Raw genomic sequence first — 26,541 nt, forward strand, 5'->3', positions numbered from 1 at the left:
AATCAAAAGAAAGAATAAAATTAACTGGCTTGGGCACATATTTAAGAGACTCGACACATGATGCAGACGTGCAAGAAATGCAATATTTTGTTGCACAAGGACTTTAATGGTATAGTTTGAACAAGAAGTACTCTTCCATGATGTTCCATCTCCTTTTAAGACCAATAACATTCTCCATAGCAAAGCAAACATCAGAACTTAATATCCGATTTAAATCCTGTGATAACCCCTATTATAGATGTGAAATTACAGACATATTGTTTGAAATATGATTTGATTAAAGTCATTCTATGCTTCCAACTCCTGTGTGTTTAAATTAATACATTCATTTCTGCCATATCTGACTTCACCAATCTGTTACCAACATTCATTCCACTCCATAGGCGATGGACCGAAGTAATCGCATGTCATCGCATACCGAGAGCACAAGTTTCTTACAAACGTTAACGGGACGATTACCAACTAAGAAGGTAGTGCACAGTACTATTGTGTGAGGCGAGTGAGGAAGGTGGGATAAGTCTAGCCCAGGGATTCTTGAATGCTATCTCTAACTCTGCTTGCCCAAATCTAGAGGTTACAGTCCAAGCCAAGTTGAGCTTTGCCATAGAATTTGTTGCAGTGTTTGTAGTCTGCAGCATCCTAACCCAGTTTGTGTTGCATGGTGTCTAACTACAGTGTTAGATTGTCACAAATAACCAGACTGCTCTCAGTGGTTCTGAATTGAATCTCTCAGAATTGCAGCTAGTGTTGAGCAGAAGTTTTTGAAACCGTTTTTTGGCTAATTTCAGATTCCTCATTGTTTGTGCAGCTTGCTACTGAGGGCATGTTCTCAACAAATTGAAATTTGTAGCATATTTTAGGCAGCTGTGTTTAATAATAATCTGTGACCAAATGTGGTGCATCGTACATTTGAACTTAGTTTTTACAATTGCAGCAGTTGGCAGATATTTTGATGCAGATTCAAAATTTAATTTTGTTATGGGAATTATTAAAATAAATTCAACAATGGAGACAATTATTGCATTTCACAGCCTGGGATAGGACAGTTCTTCCCGAAATTGAAGCTTCCCTTATTCAGTGAGTAAATGAACCGCCTAAGTGGTGCACAAGTCACATCAATACTGAATGTTCCAGCTCCATCTCTGGTCTGAACTAAGTTAACTGTTCTTTGTCAAAGCAACATTAGGGGTGTTACAATTTGCCTCAGTCTCTGTTCCACCGTTTCCGTTCTTGATTATTATTCAGTGCCCCTGCTGAAAAATGTACTTATGTCGCTGATGAGTAAGAACAGGGTCGAACTTCGATTCGATAACCTCATGGTCAGATTGTTTCCCAACACTGCTCTGGGCTCGGGCATGAAGAAGGCATTGTCCTAGCTAGAGAGCTGTTTCTAGGCAACACTAGTACAACCCATAGCAGGAAAAACATTTTAGATTTTTTTTCTGCTGGAACGAGGAAATACGAACTTTATGAATCAAACAGTGAAAGCTGCGAGAGATCTAGGAAATTAGATTTCCAGATGGAAAATAAACTTTTATTTGGCATAGATTACAGATCCATCTTGCAGATCTGCTATTCAGTAAACTTCAGGTCAAGTGGAGGTCCTCTATTTTTTCTCATTCTTGGATGTGAATCATGGCAATTTAATAGAATGAAACCCAAAGTCAGCCAAGGCTAAACTCCTGAAGTTTCTTCCTTTTCCCTTTCCCTCCCCCAGCTATCACGTATAGGTAAAGAGCATGACATTTCATGGGATCCATTGTTCCTCTTTCAAAGCTATACTTTAACACTGATTGGTTGAATTTTCCCATATTTTTTCAGTGTCAAGGTCTGCCTGGAAACCGGCATGTAGCTCCCCAGCTGCACGGCTGTGTTTTTAGTCCAGATTTTCAGGCACTTGAAAAATAAAAGAGTGCGTGGGGTTTTTCCATCAGGCGGGACCTGATAAGCCGACTGCACAGAGATCGGGGCACCATCTTTTAGGGCGTCCTGATCAGAACTGAATTTGATCTCTCCCCCCCCCCCCCCCAGCACCACCACCATGGAGGTATTGGGGGATGTCTTGCTCATCCCTGGCACAATCATCGGGGGAGCCTCCCCCCTCCCCCATACCTGCAGCTTCCCCCCGTCAATGGCCTTGTCACTTACGTTGAGGAGGCATGAATATTCTGTGAGGGGGGGAATCATGTGGCAGCAGGGCTGGGTAATTAGATGGAAATGTATGCAAAACCATCAAAATCAGGTTCTCGGCCTTTGTCGGTGCGAACCCTTGTCGCCACCAGCATGGACAAACCTGATCTCACCAGCGAGAATCGGGAAACGCGATTCTTGCCATATTGTCTACCCGCGTCACTGTTCTCACTGATGGTGAATGTGGGCTGAAAATCGCCCCCAATGTTTTACAAACAGATTCTGGATTTTGTACATGAATAGACACGAGCCTTTCATACCAAAATTGAACTGGAACTGAACAAATTCCACAATTGAAAAGATTATTTACCATCTAGTTATGATTGTAGAGTTCAGGCAGAATAACTGTGTCTGTCCTTATTCTGGAATATTGTTTTGTAAGTGTTTATAATTCCTATTGTGTTGTGTAACTCAGCTATTGCACGAGGAGCTGGCCCTGCAATGGGTTGTCAGCAGTGGAAGTGTGCGTGAATCCGCTTTGCACCAGGCCTGGTTCTTCTTTGAATTAATGGTGAGTAAAATAGTGGTTAAATAAGATCTGAGTCGTTGAATATTTTTAAGGCAAGGCTAGAAATATTCTTGATGAACAAAGTAGTGAAATGTTATCGGGGGGGGAGGGAAAGGGGGGTGGTAGGCAGGAATGTGGGACTGAAGCTGCAATCGGAGCACCCATGATCGTACTGAATGGTGGAGCATGCCCGAGGGCCCGAGTGACCTCCTCCTGCTCCTAATTCATATGTTCATATCTTTGTATAAAGTTAACTCTTTAAGTTTTAAAATTTACATTTTACTAGTGATTGCTGAAGGCTTCATGATTAGTTCAAGAAGAAGGATTTCGGGGAGAAGCTTGTTCTTTGTTTTGCTGATTACATTTTGAGTGGAAGTCTCCACCAGCCCCCCACCCCCAAACAGCAGCCCTCCCCCCACACCCAAAACAGCGTTTCCTCAATCATAAGCCACCTTCGTAATCCACCTACATTGTGGAAGTCATCCTACAATATGAACAAGATCCCTGTATTCTGAATTGTTTAAAGTGTGGATCTGCAGTTGTCCTAAAGTCCAGTTCCATGGCCATCCTGGCAGAGAATCTTTCTGGTTGATGGAGGGATCCGTTCTGCTCATAAATTATGGGGCGGGTTAGGCACAGTGCTAACTAGCTGGCATTTAAAGCAGCCCAAAGCAGGCCAGCAGCACGGTTCAATTCCCGAACCAGCCTCCCCGAACAGGTGCCGAAATGTGGCGACTAGAGGCTTTTCACAGTAACTTCATTTGAAGCCTACTTGTGACAATAAGCAATTTTCAGGGGCTGGTTTAGCACAGTGCGCTAATTAGCTGGCTTGTAAAGCAGAACAAGGTCAGCAGCGCGGGTTCAATTCCCTTACCGGCCTCCCCGAACAGGCGCCGGAATGTAACTTTATTTGAAGCCTACTTGTGACAATAAACGATTTTCATTTTTTTCATTTCAAATTATAAAATTATCTTTATTTCATTTGTATAATAATTTGAGAGCTCAGGGAGCAGAATTATTTTAGACATGGTTTACTTTGTTTTTTGAAACATGTACACTACCTAGTTCATAATGAGCCCCCTAACAGGCAAAAGAAGATTGTGCATAGGGAAGAGCATAGAAGTAAACAGTCTCCGTATATCCAAAAAAACAATTGAATGTATCTTTGGAGAGAGAAATGAGTGCGAGAAATAACTTGGCAAGGGAGGGAGGGAAGGGGTGGTGGCTAGGTGGGATTGAGGATAAAACAAAGATATAGGGATCTTTTGCTTAATAGAATTCCTACAGTGCAGAACATTCGGCCCATCGAGTCTGCACTGATCCTCTGAAAGAGCACCCTACCTAGACAAAATCCCCCGCCTTATTCCCGTAACCTCCCTTAATCTGCACATCCCTGGGCACGAATGGGGCAATTTAGATCATGGCCAATCCACCTTCCTTGCACATCTTTGGACTATGGGAGGAAACTGGAGCTCCCGGAGGAAACCCAAGCAGACACATGGAGAATGTGCAAACTTTTTAAAATTTAAATTTAGAGTACCCAATTTGTTTTTTCAAATTAAGGGGCAATTTAGTGTGGCCAATTCACCTACCCTACACATCTTTGAGTTGTGGGAGTGAGACCCATGCAGACACGGGGAGATATGCAAACTCCACATGAAAATTGACCCAGGGCTTGGATCGAACCTGGGTCCCTGGCGCTGTGAATAAGGAGCGCTAACCACTGTCCCACCATGCCGCCCTTTCAAACGGCTTTATCCAATTTCCAAAGGTTCTTGTACTGGCTCTGCCTCCATACCTGCCTTGCTAGTTCGTTGGCACTCATTTCATAGAAACCAAAATATACTCTACAAGTTATTTTTTTAAACTTAAACATTTACCTCAAACTAATGCTTTATGTAATGTGTTATTGATTGACCAGGTGAAAAGCATGGTGCACCATTTATATTTTTCTGACAAACTTGACACTTTGAGAAAAGCTCGATTCCCGGAAAGATTTATGGATGACATTGCTGCTCTGGTTAGCATGATTGCAGGGGATATCGTTTCCAGATTTCAGAAGGTAACAATGGAATTCATTTTTATTTTTATTTTTGCACAGGTGATCATGTAAACCAGGTGAAACCACATTTGATGCCAGGCCTGTGCTGTGTTTGCCAATCTTTAGTTCAGCACCAGCTAAGAGCACAAGGGATAGGAGCAGGAGTAGGCCCTTTGATCCCACCCTGCCACTCAGTATGGCCATGTCAGATCTTCTACCTCAACACTACCTACTCACACTATCCCCATGAACTTTAATTCTCTTGGAATCCTAAAAATGTTTTGGGCTCTGTTTGGCATATACAAATAGAAGCAGTTCGGGTTGTTCTGTGTTAAGGAGCAAAACGATCAGCCAGGATTTCAGCTCATGCCTGTTATCCAGTAAGTCCTGTAAGGGTGCAACACAGTTCGAGTTTATTACTGACCCAACTTGACAGGATATTGCCTCTTGTTGTCTGGGCTGAAGCATAAAGAATTATTATATTGGACAGGTTACTGGATGGTGGCTGGCGGCCTTGGGCTCAATCCAACAGTAAGTCCGTGCCTTCAGAGAAGATTGGGAGAATAGTAAGAAAAGGATGGAAATGACAGGATGGCACGGTGATGCAGTGGTCAGCACTGCTGCCTCAGGGCGCTGAAGTCCCAGGTACGATCCCAGCTTTGGGTCACTGTCCGTGTGGAGTTTGCACATTCTCCCCGTGTCTGCATGGGTCTCACCCCCACAACCCAAAAGATATGCAGGGTAGGTGGATTGGCCACGCTAAATTGCCCCTTAATTAGAAAAAAAATAATTGTATACATTAAATTTAAAAATAAAGGATGGAAATGATCATCAACCTGGCCAGCAAACCAATTCTTAGCATTTTTTTAAAAATTCATTTACGGGATGTGGGCCTCGCTGTCTAGGCCAGCATTTATTGCCCATCCCTAGTTTCCCTTCAGAAGGTGGTGGTGAGTTGCCTTCTTGAACCACTGCAGTCCTTCAGGTGTAGGTACACCCAGTATGCTGTTAGAGAGAGAGTTCCAGTATTTTGCCCCAGCGACAGTGAAGGAATGGTGATAAATTTCCAAGTCGGGGTGGTGAGTGACTTGGAGAGGAACCTTCAGGTGGTGGGGTTCCCCGGTACCTGCTGCTCTTGCCCTACGAGATGATAGTGGGTTTGGAAGGTGCTGTCTAAGGAACCTTGGTGAGTTATTTCAGTGCATCATGTAGATGGTACACATGGCTGCCACTGTTCTTCGGTGGTGGAGGGTTTGAATGATTGTGGAAGGGGGAGCAATCAAGCGGGCTGCTTTGTCCTGGATGGTGTCAAGCTTCTTGAGTGTTTTTGGAGCTGCACTCATCCAGGCAAGTGGAGAGTATTCCATTACCTCCTGACTTGTGCCTTGTGGGTGGTGGACAGGCTTTGGGAGGTAGGAGGTGAGTTACTCGCCGTAGGATTCCTACCCTTCGATCTGCCCTGGTCGCCACCATTGACCCACTATTGGGTCAAATACAGCCCACTAAGTGCTGGACTCGGTCAAAAACAATGACAAGCTTTCAGTATGTATTTCAGCTTATGTCCTGTACGAGCATTGTGGTAAATTAAGAGTTACAGAAGAACTGTATTATGCTGATTATGTAAATGATGAATTCTTTATTTTTAGGATATAGAACTGATTGAGAGACTAAACATCAGTCTTGCGTTTTTTCTCAACGACCTCTTTTCAGTGATGGATCGTGGCTTTGTCTTTGCCCTTACCAAAACCTACTGGAAGCAGGTAATAAACACATAATCTATATTTTCGGGGTGTAAAGAAGATGACACAGATTGTGATGTTTTTTGAAATATACTACGAAAGGTTTTTGATAGTGCACCTGGCATACTAGGAAGCTCCCCAGATTTAGTCCTTGGTCGGTGTTAAACTGGCTGTCATGAAATTGGATAGCATCAAACCTGTGCTGCTTTGGACTTGAGAAAGCTTGATTATGCTGCTAGATGCATTGAAATGGGAGGGGGGGCGCGGGGCGGCAGGGGGGCACAATGGTTAGCACTGCTGCCTTACAGCGTCAGGGACCCGGGTTCAATTTCGGCCTTGGATGACTGTGTGATATTGCACGTCCTGCATGGGTTTCCTCCGGGTGCTCTAGTTTCCGAAGATGTATAAGTTTGGTGGATGAGCTATGATAAATTGTCCCTGAGTGTGCAACCGGTTAGGTGAGGTTACGGGGATAGGGCGGGGGCTTGGGCCTAGGTAGGGTACTCTTTCAGAAGGTCGGTGCTGGCTCGATGGGCCAAATGGCCTCCTTCTGCACTGTAGGAATCCTATGGAAATGGAAAATGTCCTACTCGTATCCGCTAATTTCCATTGCCTAAGTCAACAAATTTTTTAAAAACCTTGGATAAAGAAAATTAAATTGTAGAGGGAACAGACAAGTTGATTCCAAATGATCAGGTTATCCACACTGTGAGCAAAGTTTTAAAAAGTAAAATAAAATTGATATTAAAATTATTTAGTTAGGATCATAGAATTTGCAGTTGCACAAATCCTTCTTGCATAGATTCTCAGGATATCACAAAGTGTTTTACATCCTCCAAACAGTAAACTACATTTGAGGTTACATTGATAATACCTTAAACAATTTGATTTTTCAAAATAAATTTAGAGTACCCAATTATTATACAAATTAAGGGGCAATTTAGCGTGGCCAACTCGCCTACCCTGCACATTCTTTTGGGTTGTGGGGTGAGACCCATGCAGACAGGGGGAGAATGTGCAAACTCCACACATTCAGTGACCCGGAGCCAAGATCAAACAGGTCCTCGGCGCTGTGAGGCAGCAGTGCTAACCACTGCGCCACCATGCTGCCCTACAATTTGTTAATTTTGATTGTACTGTGGTAAGTGTGCTTTAAGTTTATTTAAACATTTTGTATCTCCTGTTTTTCTAGGTTTCTTCAAAGCTTTATGCATTACAGACTCCGAGTATGCTTGTTTCATTGAGGTTGGACTTCCTACGAATCATCTGCAGTCATGAGCATTATGTCACACTGAACTTACCATGCAGTCTCCTTACACCTCCATCCTCACCCTCTCCCTCTGTGTCTTCTGCAACTAGTCAGGTACAATTTCACATTGGAATATGGTATTAAAGGTTTTTTCATTAAACCTGTGACAAAGTATCAGACAGGAGATTATTTGAAAAGATGAAAGAACATTTGAGGTAGGGAAGTAAGTTGAAGTATACATTGATTAGAAGAGAGGCTATAAAATTGGGGCTAAGTGCAGTTTCTCAGAATGGTGGTGTGTCGTTGTGTCTCACAATTCTGTTGAGAGACTATTTCCATTGAATCCTGTCCATCAATAATTCAGATATAAGTGGGATCCAAACTTGCAGATGGTACTGAAATTTGCAGCACAGTAAATAATTTTGAGGACCAAAGGAAGCTGCGAGGAGATACTGACAAGATAGTGGAATTGTAAATTAGAAAAATAGTAGATGGAATTCAATGCCTGTAATTGTGAGATAGTAAAGTTTTGGTAACTGAAATTAAATGGAGAATAATGTAGAAGAGCAGAGGGATTTGGAATACAGGTTCACAAAACGTTAAATGGAACACCCCAAGTGAATAGGACTATAAAAAGCTAATGGAACGGACTTCCGGGTGCGGCGATGACCAGCTGAGTCGCACGTTTCGGCAGCTCCCGGTGAAACGGACTTTTGGGCTCTTGATAGGAGCCCCAACGGCAGTTTTGACGGCTAAAACACTGTGCGGTAAACCAGAAGGGAATCCCCCCTGGATACGGATGAAAAAAGGAGGAGAAAGTGGCCGGATTGCAGTGGATCCTTTAGAACAGCGGCAAGGAAGGCAAGCAAAAACCAAGATGGCGTCGGAAGGTGGCAGTTTAACATGGGGCCCTGAACAACAAGAGTTCTTGAAATGCTGTGTGGAAGAGCTCAAAAAGGAAATGAAGAAAGAGCTGTTGGCCCTGATACTACAGGCGATCGAAGGGCTAAAGGAGGAACAAAAGACCCAGGAGCGGGAGCTTCGGGTCATGAAGGCAAAGGCAGCCGAGAATGAGGACGACATACAGGGCCTGGTGGTGAAGACGGAGACGCATGAGGCACATCAGAAACGATGTGTGGAAAGGTTGGAGGCACTGGAGAACAACGCAAGGAGGAACAACCTGAGGATTCTTGGTCTTCCTGAAGGTGCGGAGGGAGCGGACGTCGGGGCATATGTGAGCACGATGCTGCACTCGTTAATGGGAGCGGAGGCCCCAGCGGGTCCGTTGGAGGTGGAGGGAGCATACCGAGTGATGGCGCGAGGACCGAGAGCAGGAGAAATTCCCAGAGCCATAGTGGTGAGATTCCTCCGTTTTTAGGATAGAGAAATGGTCCTCAGATGGGCAAAGAAAACTCGGAGCAGTAAATGGGAGAACGCGGTGATCCGCGTTTATCAAGACTGGAGTGCGGAGGTGGCGAGAAGGAGGGCGAGCTTTAATCGGGCCAAGGCGGTGCTTCATAAAAAGAAGATAAAATTTGGAATGCTGCAACCGGCAAGACTGTGGGTCACATATCGAGGGAGGCACCACTACTTTGAGACGGCGGATGAAGCGTGGACTTTTATTGTGGAAGAAAAACTGGAATGAGCAGGTTATTAAAAAGAACGTTTGAACAAAGTGGTAGGGCGAATGTGGGGGGCGAAGAGGGGGGTTAAAAAGGGGGGAAAGAGGAGTTTTATGTACTAATCCTGCGATGTGGTAACTTTTCTCTCTTCCACAGGTGGTGATGGGGGGAGGAGGGGAGGTGGAGGAGATGGGGCGTTGGCCATTGGGGGCGGGGCCAAGGGAGAAGCGCGGGCTTGGTTCCCGCGCTATGATAATCATGGCGGGAATAGAGAAGCAGGAAGGAGGGGGCGTCGCACGGTGCGAGCCGAGGTCACGGGGGGAAGCCGAGGTCGGCCAGAGTTTGCTGACTTCTGGGAGCAACATGGGGGGAGTAATTACGCTAGCGGGGGATCTAGCGGGGGGGGTGGGAGGGAGGAATTACTGGGTTGCTGCTGCTGGGGAGAGGGGGGAGCTGGTAAGGGAGGGGATGGGCGGGGGGGCACCACCTGGGGGAGATACAGCTGCGTGGGAACCGGGTGAGGAGCTGGAAAAAGGGGATGGCTAATCGACAAGGGGGGGGGTAGGAAGCCCCCCAACCCGGCTGATCACGTGGAACGTGAGAGGGCTGAACGGGCCGATAAAGAGGGCACGGGTACTCGCACACCTTAAGAAACTTAAGGCAGATGTGGTTATGTTACAGGAAACGCACCTGAAACTGATAGACCAGGTTAGGCTACGCAAAGGATGGGTGGGGCAGGTGTTCCATTCGGGGCTAGATGCGAAAAACAGGGGGGTGGCTATATTAGTGGGGAAGCGGGTAATGTTCGAGGCAAAGACTATAGTGGCGGATAACGGGGGCAGATACGTGATGGTGAGTGGCAAACTACAGGGGGAGACGGTGGTTTTGGTAAACGTATATGCCCCGAAATGGGATGATGCCAATTTTATGAGGCGGATGCTAGGACGCATTCCGGACCTAGAGATGGGAAAGCTGATAATGGGGGGAGATTTTAATACGGTGTTGGAACCAGGGCTGGATAGGTCGAAGTCCAGGACTGGAAGGAGACCGGCAGCAGCCAAGGTACTTAAAGATTTTATGGAGTAGATGTGAGGTGTAGACCCGTGGAGATTTAGCAGACCTAGGAGTAAGGAGTTCTCGTTTTTCTCCTATGTCCATAAAGTCTACTCGCGAATAGACTTTTTTGTGCTGGGAAGGGCGTTGATCCCGAAGGTGAGGGGAATGGAGTATACGGCTATAGCCATTTCGGATCACGCTCCACACTGGGTAGACTTGGAGATAGGGGAGGAAACAGGAGGGCGCCCACCCTGGAGAATGGACATGGGACTAATGGCAGATGAGGGGGGTGTCTAAGGGTGAGGTGGTGCATTGAAAAGTACTTGGAACTCAATGATAATGGGGAGGTCCAGGTGGGAGTGGTCTGGGAGGCGTTGAAGGCGGTGGTTAGAGGGGAGCTGATATCAATAAGGGCACATAAAGGGAAGCAGGAGAGTAAGGAACGGGAGTAGTTGCTGCAAGAACTTTTGAGGGTGGACAGACAATATGCGGAAGCACCGGAGGAGGGACTGTACAGGGAAAGGCAAAGGCTACATGTAGAATTTGACTTGCTGACTACGGGCACTGCAGAGGCACAATGGAGGAAGGCACAGGGTGTACAGTACGAATATGGGGAGAAGGCGAGCAGGTTGCTGGCACACCAATTGAGGAAAAGGGGAGCAGCGAGGGAAATAGGGGGAGTGAGGGATGAGGAAGGAGAGATGGAGCGGGGAGCGGAGAGAGTGAATGGAGTGTTCAAGACATTTTATAAAAAATTATATGAAGCTCAACCCCCGGATGGGAGGGAGAGAATGATGGGCTTCTTGGATCGGCTGGAATCTCCCAAGGTGGAAGAGCAGGAAAGGGTGGGACTGGGAGCACAGATCGAGGTAGAAGAAGTGGTGAAAGGAATTAGGAGCATGCAGGCGGGAAAGGCCCCGGGACCGGATGGATTCCCAGTCGAATTCTATAGAAAATATGTGGACTTGCTCGCCCCGGTATTGACGAGGACCTTTAATGAGGCAAAGGAAAGGGGACAACTGCCCCCGACTATGTCTGAAGCAACGATATCGCTTCTCTTAAAGAAGGAAAAGGACCCGCTACAATGCGGGTCCTATAGACCTATTTCCCTCCTAAATGTAGATGCCAAGATCCTGGCCAAGGTAATGGCAATGAGAATAGAGGAATGTGTCCCGGGGGTGGTCCACGAGGACCAAACTGGGTTTGTGAAGGGGAGACAGCTGAACACGAATATACGGAGGCTGTTAGGGGTAATGATGGTGGCCCCACCAGAGGGGGAAACGGAGATAGTAGTGGCGATGGATGCCGAGAAAGCATTTGATAGAGTGGAGTGGGATTATTTGTGGGAGGTGTTGAGGAGATTTGGTTTTGGAGAGGGGTATGTTAGATGGGTGCAGCTGTTGTATAGGGCCCCGATAGCGAGCGTGGTCACGAATGGACGGGGATCTGCATATTTTCGGCTCCATAGAGGGACAAGGCAGGGATGCCCTCTGTCCCCATTATTGTTTGCACTGGCGATTGAGCCCCTGGCGATAGCGTTGAGGGGTTCCAAGAAGTGGAGGGGAGTACTTAGAGGAGAAGAACACCGGGTATCTTTGTATGCGGACGATTTGCTACTATACGTGGCAGACCCGGCGGAGGGGATACCAGAAATAATGCGGATACTTGGGGAGTTTGGGGATTTTTCAGGGTATAAATTGAACATGGGGAAAAGTGAGTTGTTTGTGGTGCATCCAGGGGAGCAGAGTAGAGAAATAGAGGACCTACCGTTGAGGAAGGTAACAAGGGACTTTCGTTACCTGGGGATCCAGATAGCCAAGAATTGGGGCACATTGCATAGGTTAAATTTAACGCGGTTGGTGGAACAAATGGAGGAGGATTTCAAGAGATGGGATATGGTATCCCTGTCACTGGCAGGGAGGGTGCAGGCGGTTAAGATGGTGGTCCTCCCGAGATTCCTCTTTGTGTTTCAGTGCCTCCCGGTGGTGATCACAAAGGCTTTTTTTAAAAGGATTGAAAAGAGCATCATGGGTTTTGTGTGGGCCAGGAAGACCCCGAGAGTGAGGAAGGGATTCTTACAGCGTAGCAGGGATAGGGGGGGGCTGGCACTACCGAGCCTAAGTGAGTATTATTGGGCCACTAATATTTCAATGGTGAGTAAGTGGATGGGAGAGGAGGAGGGAGCGGCGTGGAAGAGATTAGAGAGGGCGTCCTGTAGGGGGACTAGCCTACAGGCTATGGTGACAGCCCCATTGCCGTTCTCACCGAGGAACTACACCACAAGCCCGGTGGTGGTGGCTACACTGAAGATTTGGGGACAGTGGAGACGGCATAGGGGAAAGACTGGAGCCTTGGGGGGGGTCCCCGATAAGAAACAACCATAGGTTTGCCCCGGGGGGAATGGATGGGGGATATGGAATGTGGCAAAGAGCAGGAATAACGCAACTGAAAGATCTGTTTGTGGATGGGAAGTTCGCGAGTCTGGGAGCGCTGACCGAGAAATATGGGTTGCCCCAAGGGAATGCATTCAGGTATATGCAACTGAGGGCTTTTGCGAGGCAACAGGTGAGGGAATTCCCGCAGCTCCCGACACAAGAGGTGCAGGACAGAGTGATCTCAAAGACATGGGTGGGGGATGGTAAGGTGTCAGATATATATAGGGAAATGAGGGACGAAGGGGAGACTATGGTAGATGAACTAAAAGGGAAATGGGAAGAAGAGCTGGGGGAGGAGATCGAGGAGGGGCTGTGGGCAGATGCCCTAAGCAGGGTAAACTCGTCGTCCTCGTGTGCCAGGCTAAGCCTGATTCAGTTTAAGGTATTACACAGGGCGCATATGACTGGAGCACGGCTCAGTAAATTTTTTGGGGTGGAGGATAGGTGTGCGAGGTGCTCGAGAAGCCCAGCGAATCATACCCATATGTTTTGGTCATGCCCGGCACTACAGGGGTTTTGGATGGGGGTGACAAAGGTGCTTTCAAAAGTAGTGGGGGTCCGGGTCGAACCAAGCTGGGGGTTGGCTATATTTGGGGTTGCACAAGAGCCGGGAGTGCAGGAGGCGAGAGAGGCCGATGTTTTGGCCTTTGCGTCCCTAGTAGCCCGGCGCAGGATATTGTTAATGTGGAAAGAAGCCAAGCCCCCGGGGGTGGAGACCTGGATAAATGACATGGCAGGGTTTATAAAGCTAGAGCGGATTAAGTTCGTTCTAAGGGGGTCAGCTCAAGGGTTCACCAGGCGGTGGCAACCGTTCGTCGAATACCTCGCAGAAAGATAGATGGAATGGAAAAAAGAAGGCAGCAGCAGCAGCCCAGGATCGGGGGGGGCGGGGGGGGGGGGGAGGAGGAACCAGAAGGACTCTCAGGGTTGTTAATATATACTGTATAATATGTATAGGTCGTTGCGACAGATAATTATATATTGGACTGTTAAATTATATTTTTGGAGAGTGTTACTTGTGACAAGGCAGTTGCCAATTAGGGTTAGTTTTCATTTTTGTTATTTATTATTTATTCATTTTTTGTTTATAAAATAGGTCATTGTTATTTGTGTTGTTATAATATTGTGTAAAGGATGCACAATGTACTGTGTTGGTTGACCAAAAATTTTGAATAAAATATTTATTTTAAAAAAAGCTAATGGAACAATGTGGTTTATGGAAAAAAAATATATATATGAAAGTCCATTGTCTTTGATCTCTGCTACAAGCTCTATTACCTAACCACTGCTCCACCCCTCTCCATAAGCAACTGTGTACAGTTGACCCAAAAGGGGCAGCACAGTGGTTAGCACTGCTGCCTCCCAGTGCCAGGGACCCAGATTCAATTCCGGCCTTGGGTGACTGTCTGTTTGGAGTTTGCATGTCCTCCCTGTGTCTGCATGGGTTTCCTCCGGGTGCTCCGGTTTCTTTCCACAGTCCAAAGATGCGCCGGTTAGGTGGATTGGCCATGATAAAATTGCCCATTAATGTCCAGGGATGTGCAGGTTGGGTGGGGTTACAGGGATAAGGTGGGAGTCTGGGCCTAGACAGGGTGCTTCTTCAGAGGGTCGGTGCAGACTTGTTGGGCTGAATGGCATCCTTCTGCCCGGTAGGGATTCTATGACATGACATGACTGTTCACAACCCTGGTGTCATGTTGGACCCAGAGATGAACTTCTGATCATATGTTCACACGATCACTAAGACTGCCTATTTCCACCTTTGTAACATCAACCAACTCGACCTTTGCCTCAGCTCATCAACTGCGTAAACCCTCATCCATGCCTTTGTTACCTCAAGACTTCACTATGCTAATGCACACCTGTCCCTGTCCTGCTTCCCATATTATACCCTATGTAAACTTCATCCAAAGCTCTGTTGCCCATGTCCGTATTCAAAGCACAAAGTACAAAGAAAAGTACAGCACATGAACAGGCCCTTCAGCCCTCCAAGCCTGCGCCGACCATGCTGCCCGTCTAAACTAAAATCTTCTATACTTCTGGGGTCCATATCCCTCCATTCCCATCCTATTTATGTATTTGTCAAGATGCACCTTAAATGTCACTATCGGCCCTGCTTCCACCACCTCTTCCGGCAGCGATTTCCAGGCACCCACTACCCTCTGTGTAAAAAAACTTGCCTCGTACAGCTCCTCCAAACCTTGCCCCTTGCACCTTAAACCTATGCCCCCTAGTAATTGACCCCTCTACCCTGGGATAAAGTCTCTGACTCCCGGCACTCTGCGTATGCCCCTCATAATTTTGTAGACCTCTACCAGGTCGCCTCTCAACCTCCGTCGTTCCAGTGAGAACAAACCGAGTTTATTCAACCTCTCATCATAGCTAATGCTAATTCGCACCAAGTCCTGTTCACTTCTCACCGTTACGGTCTCTGAACTACATTGGTTTCTGGTTAAGTAATAACTTAAGTTTAAAATTTCAAATCCCTCCATAGCCCCACCCTCCCCATCTCCTCCAGCCCCACAAGCTTCATACTCGGAGTTAGCACTTAGGCTGAGTACCCCCGATTTCAATTGCTATTCCATTGTGGCTGTCTCTTAAGATATCTTGGCTAAAAGCCCTGGAATTCCTTCCCTAAACCTCACCACCTCTTACCTCTCTTTTGTCCTTTTTTAAAAAAAAATAATTTTTATTAAAGGTTTTCATAAAATATCAATAACAAAATGAGAAAGAAAAAAGAACCCAACAGGGTTAAGTACAAGACACAATCTAAAAAAGCAACCCCCCAAACCCCTCCCCCCCTGTACCTCAATAATAAATTAACATTAACACCCCGACTTAAGACAACAGGTGTATACACCTCCTCAGACCCTTCCAGTGTAAATAACATAAACAAAAATAAAGTAAATCCCCCCCCCCCACCCCCCGAGCTGCTGCTGCCATTGACCAATGTCTATCGTTCTGCCAGAAAGTCTAAGAACGGTTGCCACCGCCTAAAGAACCCTTGTACCAACCCTCTCAAGTCGAATTTCACCCTCTCCAATTTAATGAACCCTGCCATATCGCTGATCCAGGATTCCACGCTTGGGGGCCTCATATCTTTCCACTGAAGGAGAATCCTTCACCGGGCTACCAGGGACGCAAAGGCCAGAATTCCGGCCTCTTTTGCCTCCTGCACTCCCGGCTCCTCTGCCACCCCAAATATTGCGACCCAGCCCGGTTTGACCCTGGATCCTACCACCCTCGACACCGTCCTCGCTACGCCCTTCCAAAATTCCTCCAGCGCTGGGCACGCCCAGAACATATGGGTGTGATTTGCTGGGCTCCCTGAGCACCTAACACACCTGTCCTCACCCCCAAAGAACCTGCTCATCCTTGTCCCGGTCATGTGTGCCCTGTGCAGCACCTTAAACTGTATGAGGCTGAGCCTCATGCATGAAGAGGAAGAGTTCACTCTCCCTAGGTCATCTGCCCAAGTCCCCTCTTCGATCTACCTCTCTTTTGTCCTTTAGACACCCCTTAAAACCTGCCTTTTTAACCAGGTTTTGGGCCATCTGCCGTATTATCACTTTATAAGGCTTGTTGTCAAATTTTGTTGTATAACATTTGGAATGCTGAATACCGTGGGACGTTTTGTTGCTTTAAAGATGCTATGTAAATACAAGTTGATGTGGCAATGGGGAATCTCCATAGAACTTTAGTAGGACCAAAGTTGAAGTACTGTATGCCACTTTGGGCTTCAGACTGTAAGAAGGATGTTGAGGAAGTGAAAAGCACAGTGCAGATTCACTTGGATACTGTCTAATATGAATAAAATGCAAATAAATATGTTTTTTAAAAATAGGATTTTTCTTGGGTCAGAGTACATTACAGGGGTAAATTACTAGATATGCTTAGAATTATAAAATAATGAGAAAGAGTAGTTTTCAACTGAAAGGTCTAGAATGAAAGACTTGGGATGCAAGATTAAACGTGTGAGACCTAGGACAGAGAGCAGAAGAAATGACTTTCTACACAAGATTGTGAGGCTTGCAATGGACTACCAGGGTTAGAGATTGCAGCAGTTACCAAGTTAACATTTAAGGATAATCAATACATGATTTAAGAAAAACTGAATAAAGAGATAAGACAAGACAACATGACTATGGCTTGTGTGAATGATAAATATGAGTTAGTTAAGCTGAATGGCTGACTCGCTTATTGTTATTAATTCGGTCTGTTTTATTTTCCAGAGTTCTGGGTTTTCCACAATTGTTCAAGACCAGAAGATTGCAAATATGTTTGAGTTGTCAGTCCCATTCCGCCAGCAGCACTACCTAGCTGGACTCGTACTAACTGAGTTAGCACTTATTCTAGACCCAGAGGCAGAGGGGTGAGTTGGATGAGATGCAAATCCGTAGTGTGTTTATTATTGCTTTATGTACAAAAAAACTTTCCTTCTCTGAGTTGGGGGTGGAGGGAATTACGGTTTCCTTTACATTAGTTCCAATAAAAGTACACAGTTATGTCTCATGGTTTGGGGGCAATATATTGATTGAAGAGAACAACTAGAGACAGGATTTTTAGACAGGTTAAATGAGTGGGCAAGAAAGTGACAGATAGAATATAGCATGAAGAAATATGAAATTATCTATTTTGGTAGGAAAAATAGAAAGGCACTTTCTATTTGGGTAAGAAAAGCAGGGATAGACCAAGAAATATTGGTGTTCAGAGTTGGGTGTCCAGTTACATGAATCACAGAACGTTATCAGGCAGATACAGCAAGTAATTAGAAAATCAGATGTATGTATGCCTTTATTTCAAAGGGATTGAAGTATAAGAAGGAAACGATGTGGGTCTGGATTCTCCGCCGGCGGGATGCTCCGTTTTGCCGGCAGCCCGGATGTTTCTTGACGTGTGGAAATGTGGCGCGGCGGGGTGGAGAATCCAGCCCCTTATTGCAGTTGAGTGGAGCCTTGGTGAAACCACACCTTAAGTAGTAAGTACAGTTTTGGCCTTGCCGAAGGAAGGAAATGCTTGCCTTAGAGGGGCGCAAAAAAGGTTCATTGGATCGATTTGTGGAATTAATGAATTATCCTATGAGGAAAGATTGGGTAGACTTGGCCTATATTCACTAGGAATGTTCCCTGATATAAAAATTAAAGAGATATAAAACATTAGAGTTTTCTTAAAACAGAGTATAATACAGGAGAAGTAAGTTAATAGAGGTGCTTATTATTGTGAAAGGATGGGAAAATTTAGTTTGCAAATGGAAGGTCTAGACATATGGATGTAAAGTTAAATGCAAGAGATTTAGGACAGAAAGCAGGAGAAATTAGAAAAATGGCAGGTAATCTCATGGTTAGAAGATTGGCTGGCTGGCAGAAAACAGAGATTTTGCATAAATGGGTCTGTGCCTGACTGGCAGGATGTGTGAAGTGAAGTCCCACAGGGGTCTGTACTGGGGCCTCCAATTTTTATAATTTATATCAATGACTGAGAAGAGGGTAGTGAAGGCATGGTAGCTAAATTTTCAGATGACACAAAGATAGGCAGGAAGGTATGTTGTGAAGAGGACAGAAGGAGATTGAAGATGGATATAGATAAGTTGAAGGACAGTAAAAATCTGGTTGATGCAGCATGATGTGAAAAAATATGAAGTTGTTCACTTCGGCAGGAAGACTAAAAAAATCAGAGTACTACTTAAACAAAGAACGGATGCAGAATTCTGAGATGCAGAGGGATCTAGGTGTTCTTGTGCATGAGTCACAGAAAGTAAGTATGCAAGTACATCAAGTATTTAAGAAGGTTAATAGAATTGTCTTTTATTCCGAGAGGAATTGCACATTAAAAAAAGTAAGCCAGTTATGCTTCAGTTATACAGGGTATTAGTGAGAGTATGCCTCAAATAATGCGCACAGTTTTGGTCTCCTTATCTAAGGAAGGATGTAAATGCATTGGTGGCAATTCAGAGGAGTTTACTAGATTGATACCTGGAATAAGCAGGTTGTCTTATGAGGAACGGTTAGACAAACTGAGCTTGTTTCCACTGGAGTTTCGAAGAGTGAAAGGTGATTTTTAAAAAAATATATATATTTTATTCAAATTTTTTGACCAAACAAAACAATACAAAGGTTTTCCTTTTTACAACAGTAAAACAGTATAAATAACAGTGGCCGTTTTTAACAAATAAATAAATAATATATAGACTAAATGGCAACTGCCATATCAAAAATAATAACTCTCCAAAAATAAAATCAAACAATCCAATATACATAGCCTAATACAAATATCTATACAAAAACACCCCTGAGGACCCGCCCGGGCCCCCCCCCCCACCCCCCCTGGGTTGCTGCTGTTACCTTCCCATTTCCTTTATCGTTCTGCGAGGTAGTCAATGAACGGTTGCCACCGCCTGGTGAACCCTAGAGCCGAACCCCTTACTGCGAACTTTATCCGTTCTAGTTTTATAAACCCTGCCATGTCATTTATCCAGGTCTCCACGCCCGGGGGTTTGGCTTCTTTCCACATAAGCAATATCCTTCGCCGGGCTACTAGGGACGCAAAGGCCAAGACATCAGCCTCTTTCGCCTCCTGCACTCCCGACTCTTCTGCAACCCCGAATATAGCCAACCCCCAGCCTGGCTCGACCCGGACCCCCACCACCTTCGAAAGCACCTTTGTTACCCCCACCCAGAACCCCTGTAGTGCCGGACATGACCAAAACATGTGGGTGTAGTTTGCTCGGCTTCTCGAGCATCTCCCACACTTATCCTCTACCCCGAAAAATTTACTGAGCTGTGCTCCGGTCATATGCGCCCTGTGTAAAACCTTGAATTGTATCAGGCTTAGCCTGGCGCACGAGGACGACGAGTTTACCCTACGTAGGGCATCAGCCCACAGCCCCTCCTCAATCTCTTCCCCCAGCTCTTCTTCCCATTTCCCCTTCAGCTCATCCACCATGATCTCCCCCTCGTCCCTCATTTCCCAGTATATATCCGCCACCCTACCATCCCCCACCAATGTCCCTGAGATCACTCTATCCTGAACCTCCTGCGTCGGGAGCTGCGGGAATTCCCTCACCTGTTGCCTCGCAAAAGCCCTCAGTTGCATGTACCGAAATGCATTCCCTTGGGGCAACCCATATTTTTCCGTCAGCGCTCCCAGACTCGCAAACGTCCCGTCTACGAACAGATCTCTCAGTTGCACAACCCCAGCTCTTTGCCATGCTCCAAATCCCCCATTCATTCTCCCCGGGACAAACCTATGGTTATTTCTTATCGGGGACCGCACCGAGGCTCCCGTCCTTCCCCTATGTCGTCTCCACTGCCCCCAAAATTTTAGTATTGCCATCACCACTGGACTTGTGGTGTATTTCTTCGGGGAGAACGGCAACGGCGCCGTCACCATTGCTTGTAGGCTGGTTCCCTTGCAGGATGCCATCTCCAATCTCTTCCACGCCGTTCCCTCCCCTTCTCCCATCCACTTACACACCATTGAGATATTGGCGGCCCAGTAGTATTCACTTAGGCTCGGTAGTGCCAGCCCCCCCCCTATCCCTGCTACGCTGCAAAAAACCCCTCCTCACTCTCGGGGTCTTCCCGGCCCACACAAAACTCATGACACTTTTCTCAATTCTCTTGAAAAAAGCCTTCGTGACCATCACCGGAAGGCACTGAAACACAAAGAGGAATCTCGGGAGGACTACCATTTTGACCGCCTGCACCCTACCCACCAGTGACAGGGGCACCATGTCCCATCTCTTAAAATCCTCCTCCATCTGTTCCACCAATCTTGTTAAATTAAGCCGGTGTAAGGTTCCCCAACTCCTGGCGATCTGAATCCCTAAGTACCGGAAATCTCTTGTTACCTTCCTCAGCGGTAAGTCATCTATTCCCCTGCTCTGCTCCCCCGAATGCACCACAAACAACTCACTCTTACCCATATTCAATTTGTACCCCGGAAATTCCCCAAACTCCCTGAGTGTCTGCATTATCTCAGGCATCCCCTCCACTGGGTCCGCAACATACAGCAATAAATCATCTGCATACAAGGATACCCGGTGTTCTTCTCCTCCCCTGAGCACTCCCCTCCACTTCCTGGAGCCCCTCAGTGCTATGGCCAGGGGCTCAATCGCCAATGCAAACAGTCACGGAGACAGGGGACACCCCTGCCTCGTCCCTCTATGAAGACGGAAGTAATCAGACCTCTGTTCGTGACCACGCTCGCCACCGGGGCCCTATACAGCAAGTGTACCCATCCGATATACCCCTCTCCAAAACCAAATCTCCTCAGCACCTCCCACAGATAATCCCACTCCACTCTGTCGAATGCTTTCTCGGCGTCCATCGCCACCACTATCTCCGCCTCCCCCTCTGGTGGGGGCATCATCATTACCCCGAGCAACCTCCGTATGTTCGTGTTCAGCTGTCTCCCCTTAACGAACCCGGTTTGATCCTCGTGGACCACCCCCGGGACACAATCCTCTATCCTCGCCGCCATCACCTTGGCCAGGAGCTTACCATCTACATTTAAAAGGGAAATGGGCCTGTAGGACCCACACTGCAGCGGGTCTTTTTCCTTCTTCAAAAGGAGCGATATCGTTGCCTCCGACATAGTCGAGGGCAGCTGCCCCCTTTCCCTAGCCTCATTAAAGGTTCTCGTCAAAAGCGGGGCAAGTAAATCCATATACTTCCTATAAAATTTCACCGGGAATCCGTCCGGTCCCGGGGCCTTCCCCGCCTGCATGCTCCCAATCCCTTTTACAACCTCCTCCATCTCAATCTGTGCTCCCAGTCCCGCCCTCTCCTGCTCCTCCACCTTAGGGAATTCCAGCTGATCCAAGAAACACATCATTCCCTCCTTCCCTTCCGGGGGCTGAGCCTTATATAACCTCTCATAAAATGCCTTGAACACCCCGTTCACTCTCTCCGCTCCCCGTTCCATCTCTCCCTCCTCATCTCTCACCCCACCTATCTCCCTCGCTGCTCCCCTCTTCCTCAATTGGTGGGCCAGTAGCCGACTCGCCTTCTCTCCATACTCATACTGTACACCCTGTGCCCTCCTCCACTGTGCCTCTGCCTTACCTGTGGTCAGCAGGTCAAATTCCACATGTAGCCTTTGTCTTTCCCTGTGCAGTCCCTCCTCCGGTGCCTCCGCATATTGCCTGTCCACCCTCAAAAGTTCTTTCAGCAATCGCTCCCTTTCTTTACTCTCTTGCTTCCCTTTATGTGCCCTTTTGGATATCAGTTCCCCTCTGACCACCACCTTCAACGCCTCCCAGACCACTCCCACCTGAACCTCTCCATTGTCATTAAGCTCCAAGTACCTTTCGATGCACCCCCTCACCTTTAAACATACCCCCTCATCCGCCAATAAGCCCATATCCATTCTCCAGAGTGGGTGCTGTTCTTTTTCCTCTCCTACCTCCAGGTCTACCCAATGTGGAGCGTGGTCCGAAATAGCTATGGCCGTATATTCCGTCCCTGTCACCTTCGGAATCAGTGCCCTTCCCAAGACAAAAAAGTCTATCCGTGCGTATACTTTGTGGACATGGGAGAAAAATGAGAACTCCTTACTCCTAGGCCTACTAAATCTCCATGGGTCTACCCTTCCCATCTGCTCCATGAAGTCCTTGAGCACCCTGGCCGCTGCCGGCCTCCTCCCGGTCCTGGACCTCGATCGGTCCAGCCCTGGATCAAGCACCGTATTGAAGTCTTCCCCCATTACCAACTTTCCCGCCTCCAGGTCCGGGATACGTCCCAACATACGCCTCATAAAATTTGCATCATCCCAGTTTGGGGCATATACGTTCACCAGAACCACCGCCTCCCCGTGCAATCTGCCACTCACCATCACATATCTACCCCCACTATCCGCCACTATGGTCTTTGCCTCAAACTGTACCCGTTTCCCCACCAAGATAGCCATCCCCCTGTTCTTCGCATCCAAACCCGAATGAAACACCTGCCCCACCCATCCTTTAAGTAGTCTGACCTGGTCTATCAGTTTCAGATGCGTCTCCTGCAACATAACCACATCTGCCTTTAATTTCTTTAGGTGTGTGAGTACCCGTGCCCTTTTAATCGGCCCGTTCAGCCCTCTCACGTTCCACGTGATCAGCCAGGTTGGGGGGCTCTTTACACCCCCACCCCTTGTCGACTAGCCATCCCCTTTTTTAACCCAGCTCCTCACCCGGTTCCCACGTATCCGTATATCCCCCCGACGGCGCCCTCCCGCCTCGACCACCCCATCCCATAACAGCTCCCCCTTCTCCTTAGCAGCAGCAACCCAGTTAACCCCCCCCACCCCCTCTCCGCTAGATTCCTTTCTAGCGTAATTACACCCCCCATGTTTCTCCCAGAAGTCAGCGAACTCTGGCTGACCTCGGCTTCCCCCCTTGTCCTCGGCCCCCACTGTGCGAGGCCCCCTCCTTCCTGCGTCCCTGTTCCCGCCATAATTACCATACCGCGGGAACAAAGCCCGCGTTTCCCACTCGGCCCCACCCCTAATAACCGGCGCCCACAGTTCTTCATACTCCCCCCCCCCCCCCCCCCCCAACATGGGGAAGAGAGAAAAGTTACAGGATCGCAAGATTAACAAATTGAAAAATCATCCCCCCCCCCTTTTTCCTCGCCCCACATAATCACCCCACCACTTTGTCCCAAAAGTTCTTTCTCTCGCCAGACTATTCCAGCTTCTCGTCCACAATGAATGTCCACGCCTCTTCTGCCGTCTCAAAGTAGTGGTGCTTCCCTTGGTGTGTGACCCACAATCTCGCCGGTTGTAACATTCATTCCAAACTGGATCTTCTTTTTGTGAAGCACCGCCTTAGCCCAATTAAAGCTTGCCCTCCGCACTCCAATCCTGGTATACGCGGATCACCGCGTTCTCCCACCTACAGCTCCGAGTTTTCTTCGCCCATCTGAGGACCGTCTCTCTGTCATTATAGCAGAGAAACCTCACCACTATAGCTCGAGGTATTTCTCCAGCCCTCGGTCTTCGCGCCAAAACTCGATAAGCTCCCTCCACCTCCAAAGGGCCCGTCGGGGCCTCCGATCCCATTAGCGAGTGAAGCATCGTGCTCACATATGTCCCGACGTCCGCCCCTTCTGCGCCTTCGGGAAGACCCAGAACCCTTAAATTCTTCCTCCTCGAATTATTCTCCAGTACTTCCAGCCTTTCCACACACCTTTTGTGCTGTGCCTCGTGCGTCTCTGTCTTCACCACCAGACCCTGTATTTCGTCTTCATTTTCAGCAGCCTTTGCCTTCACGACCCGAAGCTCCTGCTCTTGGGTCTTCTGCTCCTCCTTTAGCCCTTCAATTGCCTGTAATATTGGGGCCAACAGCTCCTTCTTCAACTCCTTTTTCAGCTCTTCCACACAGCGCCGCAGGAACTCTTGTTGGTCCGGGCCCCATAACAAACGGCCACCTTCCGACGCCATCTTGCTTTGAGCTTGCCTTCCTTGCCGCTGCTCCAGAGGATCCTCCGCAATCCGGCCACTATCCTCGCCCTTATCCATGCGTGTCCGGGGGGATTCCCTTCTGGTTTACCGCACAGTGTTTTTGGCCGTTTAAATTGCCGTTGGGGCTCCTATCAAGAGCCCAAAAGTCCGTTCCACCGGGAGCTGCCGAAACGTGCGACTTAGCTGGTCATCACCGCACCCGGAAGTCGCCGAGTGAAAGGTGATTTGATTGACGTATATAAGATCCTGAACGGTATTGACAAGGTGGATATGGAAAGTATGTTTCTTCTTGTGGGTGAGTTGGGAAAGAGGGATTCCATTTCACAGGGCACTGGCATCAGTATTGAGACAGGAGGGAATGGTACCGTTTGGACAGTCTCCACCTGAACTGATCTCAAACCAGTGTCCTAGAGGAAAGGATAAATAGGGTGGTCACAAGGACTTTAAACTAGTAAATGGGGGAGAGGGGGAGATCTCTGGGGAAGTCAATACAGTTCCAAAAACAAGTAGCAGGGCAGAGAATAACAAATTAGTCAGGAACCCAACTTCAGGGACTGCAGCTAATGACAAAACGACAAGAAGTGTACTGGTTAAACCAGAAGTGAAAAATAATAAACAAGCAAATAAAATATCAGTGCTCAGGGACAGGTTAGGGGGTAGAGCCTAATTAAGAGTTCTATATACAAATGAACAGAGTGTAAGCAATAAACTAGATGAGCTGCAGATGCAAATTCAAATTGAAGATTATGATGTAGTAGCTAATATAGAGATATGGCTGCAGGATAGTCGGGACTGGGAACTAAATATACCCAGTTATAAAGTTTACAGGAGGGACAGGGAAGATGGCCGAGAGGGTGGAGTAGCCTTACTGATTAGAAATACTATTACCTCAATGATGAGGGAGGATATAATGAGGGGAAAGCATCCAGTGGAGACCATATAGGTGGAACTGAGGAACAAAAAAAGAATCTAAAACTGTAATGGGTGTTGTGTATCCACCTCCTGGTAGCAGTTCTAACGTGTTAGATTGTATAAATGCAGAAATTAGGCAAAGGCAGAGTAGTATTAATTGGGGATTTTAACTTACACATAGATTTGGAGAGGTAGACAAGCACCTTTCAGAAAGGTAGTGAATTTCTGCGATAGTTTCCTGCAGCAATATGGTCCAGATGTAACAAGCGAGCAGGCTATATTAGATATAGTTATGAGTAATGAGCCAAATTTAATTAATAGCCTAACTGTGCGTGAACATTTATCAAATAGTAATCACAACATGATTGAATTCAATGTAGCATTTGAAAGTGAAAAGCACGATTCAGATACTAGGATTTTAGACTTGGGTATGGCTGAATATAATGAGATGAGATGGAGACTGTCCACGGTAAACTGGGAAGATCTGTTAATGGGTCAAATGACTGAAGAACAGTGGAGAATATTTACGGAAACATTTAACAAGATACAGAGTGAGTATATATCCCTGATAGGAAAAAGCTCCATTTCACAAAAATATCAGCATTGGGCAACTAAAGAGGTTAGAGACAACATAAAACTAAAAGAAAGGGCTTACAAAAATGCAAAACATAGCACAGATCTGGACAAATGGGATAGATACAAAGACCAGTAACAGGTCACAAAGCAGCTTATAAGAGCTACTAAAAGGGATTATGGAAGTCCTGTAAAAATTAATAGTCAATAAAGGACAGGGACTTAATGCAACTAATGTAAGTACAGCATCAGTAACTAGAAAATCATTGGAACTAAAGAGTGACAAATCCCCAGGACCTGACGGTTTCCATTCGAGGGTGTTAAAGGAAGTAATAATAATAATCACTTATTGTCACAAGTCGGCTTCAATGAAGTTACTGTGAAAAGCCCCTAGTCACCACATTCCGGCACCTGTTCAGGGAGGCCGGTACGGGAATTGAACCCATGCTGTTGGCATTGTTCTGCATTACAAGCCAGCTGTTTAGCCCACTGTGCTAAACCAGCCCCACCTGTAGCAGAGAACATTGTAGACACCCTAACTATAACCTTTCAAAGTTCCTTTGGTTCAGGAGTAGTCCCTCTGGATTGGAAAATTGCACATGTCACTTCACCTTTTAAGGAGGGGGAAACCAGAAATTACAGAGAATCCCACCCCCCGAGTCTGTAATCAGGGATGGGGTAGCTGAACATCTCAAAAAATGTTGGTCAATCAGGGAGAACTAGTGTGGATTCGTGAAGGGAAGGTCATGCCTGACACATCACATTGAATAT

At 46.9% G+C, this 26,541-nt stretch overlaps 1 protein-coding gene across 12 annotated transcripts in view; it reads left to right on the top strand.

Moving 5' to 3' along the window:
- The window catches only part of dock7 (dedicator of cytokinesis 7), a 292,969-nt gene that overhangs the window by 175,060 nt on the left and 91,368 nt on the right, over positions 1-26,541 (top strand). For all 12 annotated transcript variants that reach the window (XM_072511162.1, XM_072511164.1, XM_072511166.1 and 9 more), the window contains 6 exons: positions 384-470; positions 2,606-2,701; positions 4,620-4,760; positions 6,386-6,499; positions 7,671-7,841; positions 17,073-17,212. In XM_072511162.1, coding sequence (XP_072367263.1) covers positions 384-470; positions 2,606-2,701; positions 4,620-4,760; positions 6,386-6,499; positions 7,671-7,841; positions 17,073-17,212 — 749 coding nt within the window. The remainder of the gene's footprint in view (positions 1-383; positions 471-2,605; positions 2,702-4,619; positions 4,761-6,385; positions 6,500-7,670; positions 7,842-17,072; positions 17,213-26,541) is intronic.

This window comes from Scyliorhinus torazame, chromosome 7 (genome assembly GCF_047496885.1).
Source record: "Scyliorhinus torazame isolate Kashiwa2021f chromosome 7, sScyTor2.1, whole genome shotgun sequence".
NCBI classification, from domain to species: Eukaryota; Metazoa; Chordata; class Chondrichthyes; order Carcharhiniformes; family Scyliorhinidae; genus Scyliorhinus; species Scyliorhinus torazame.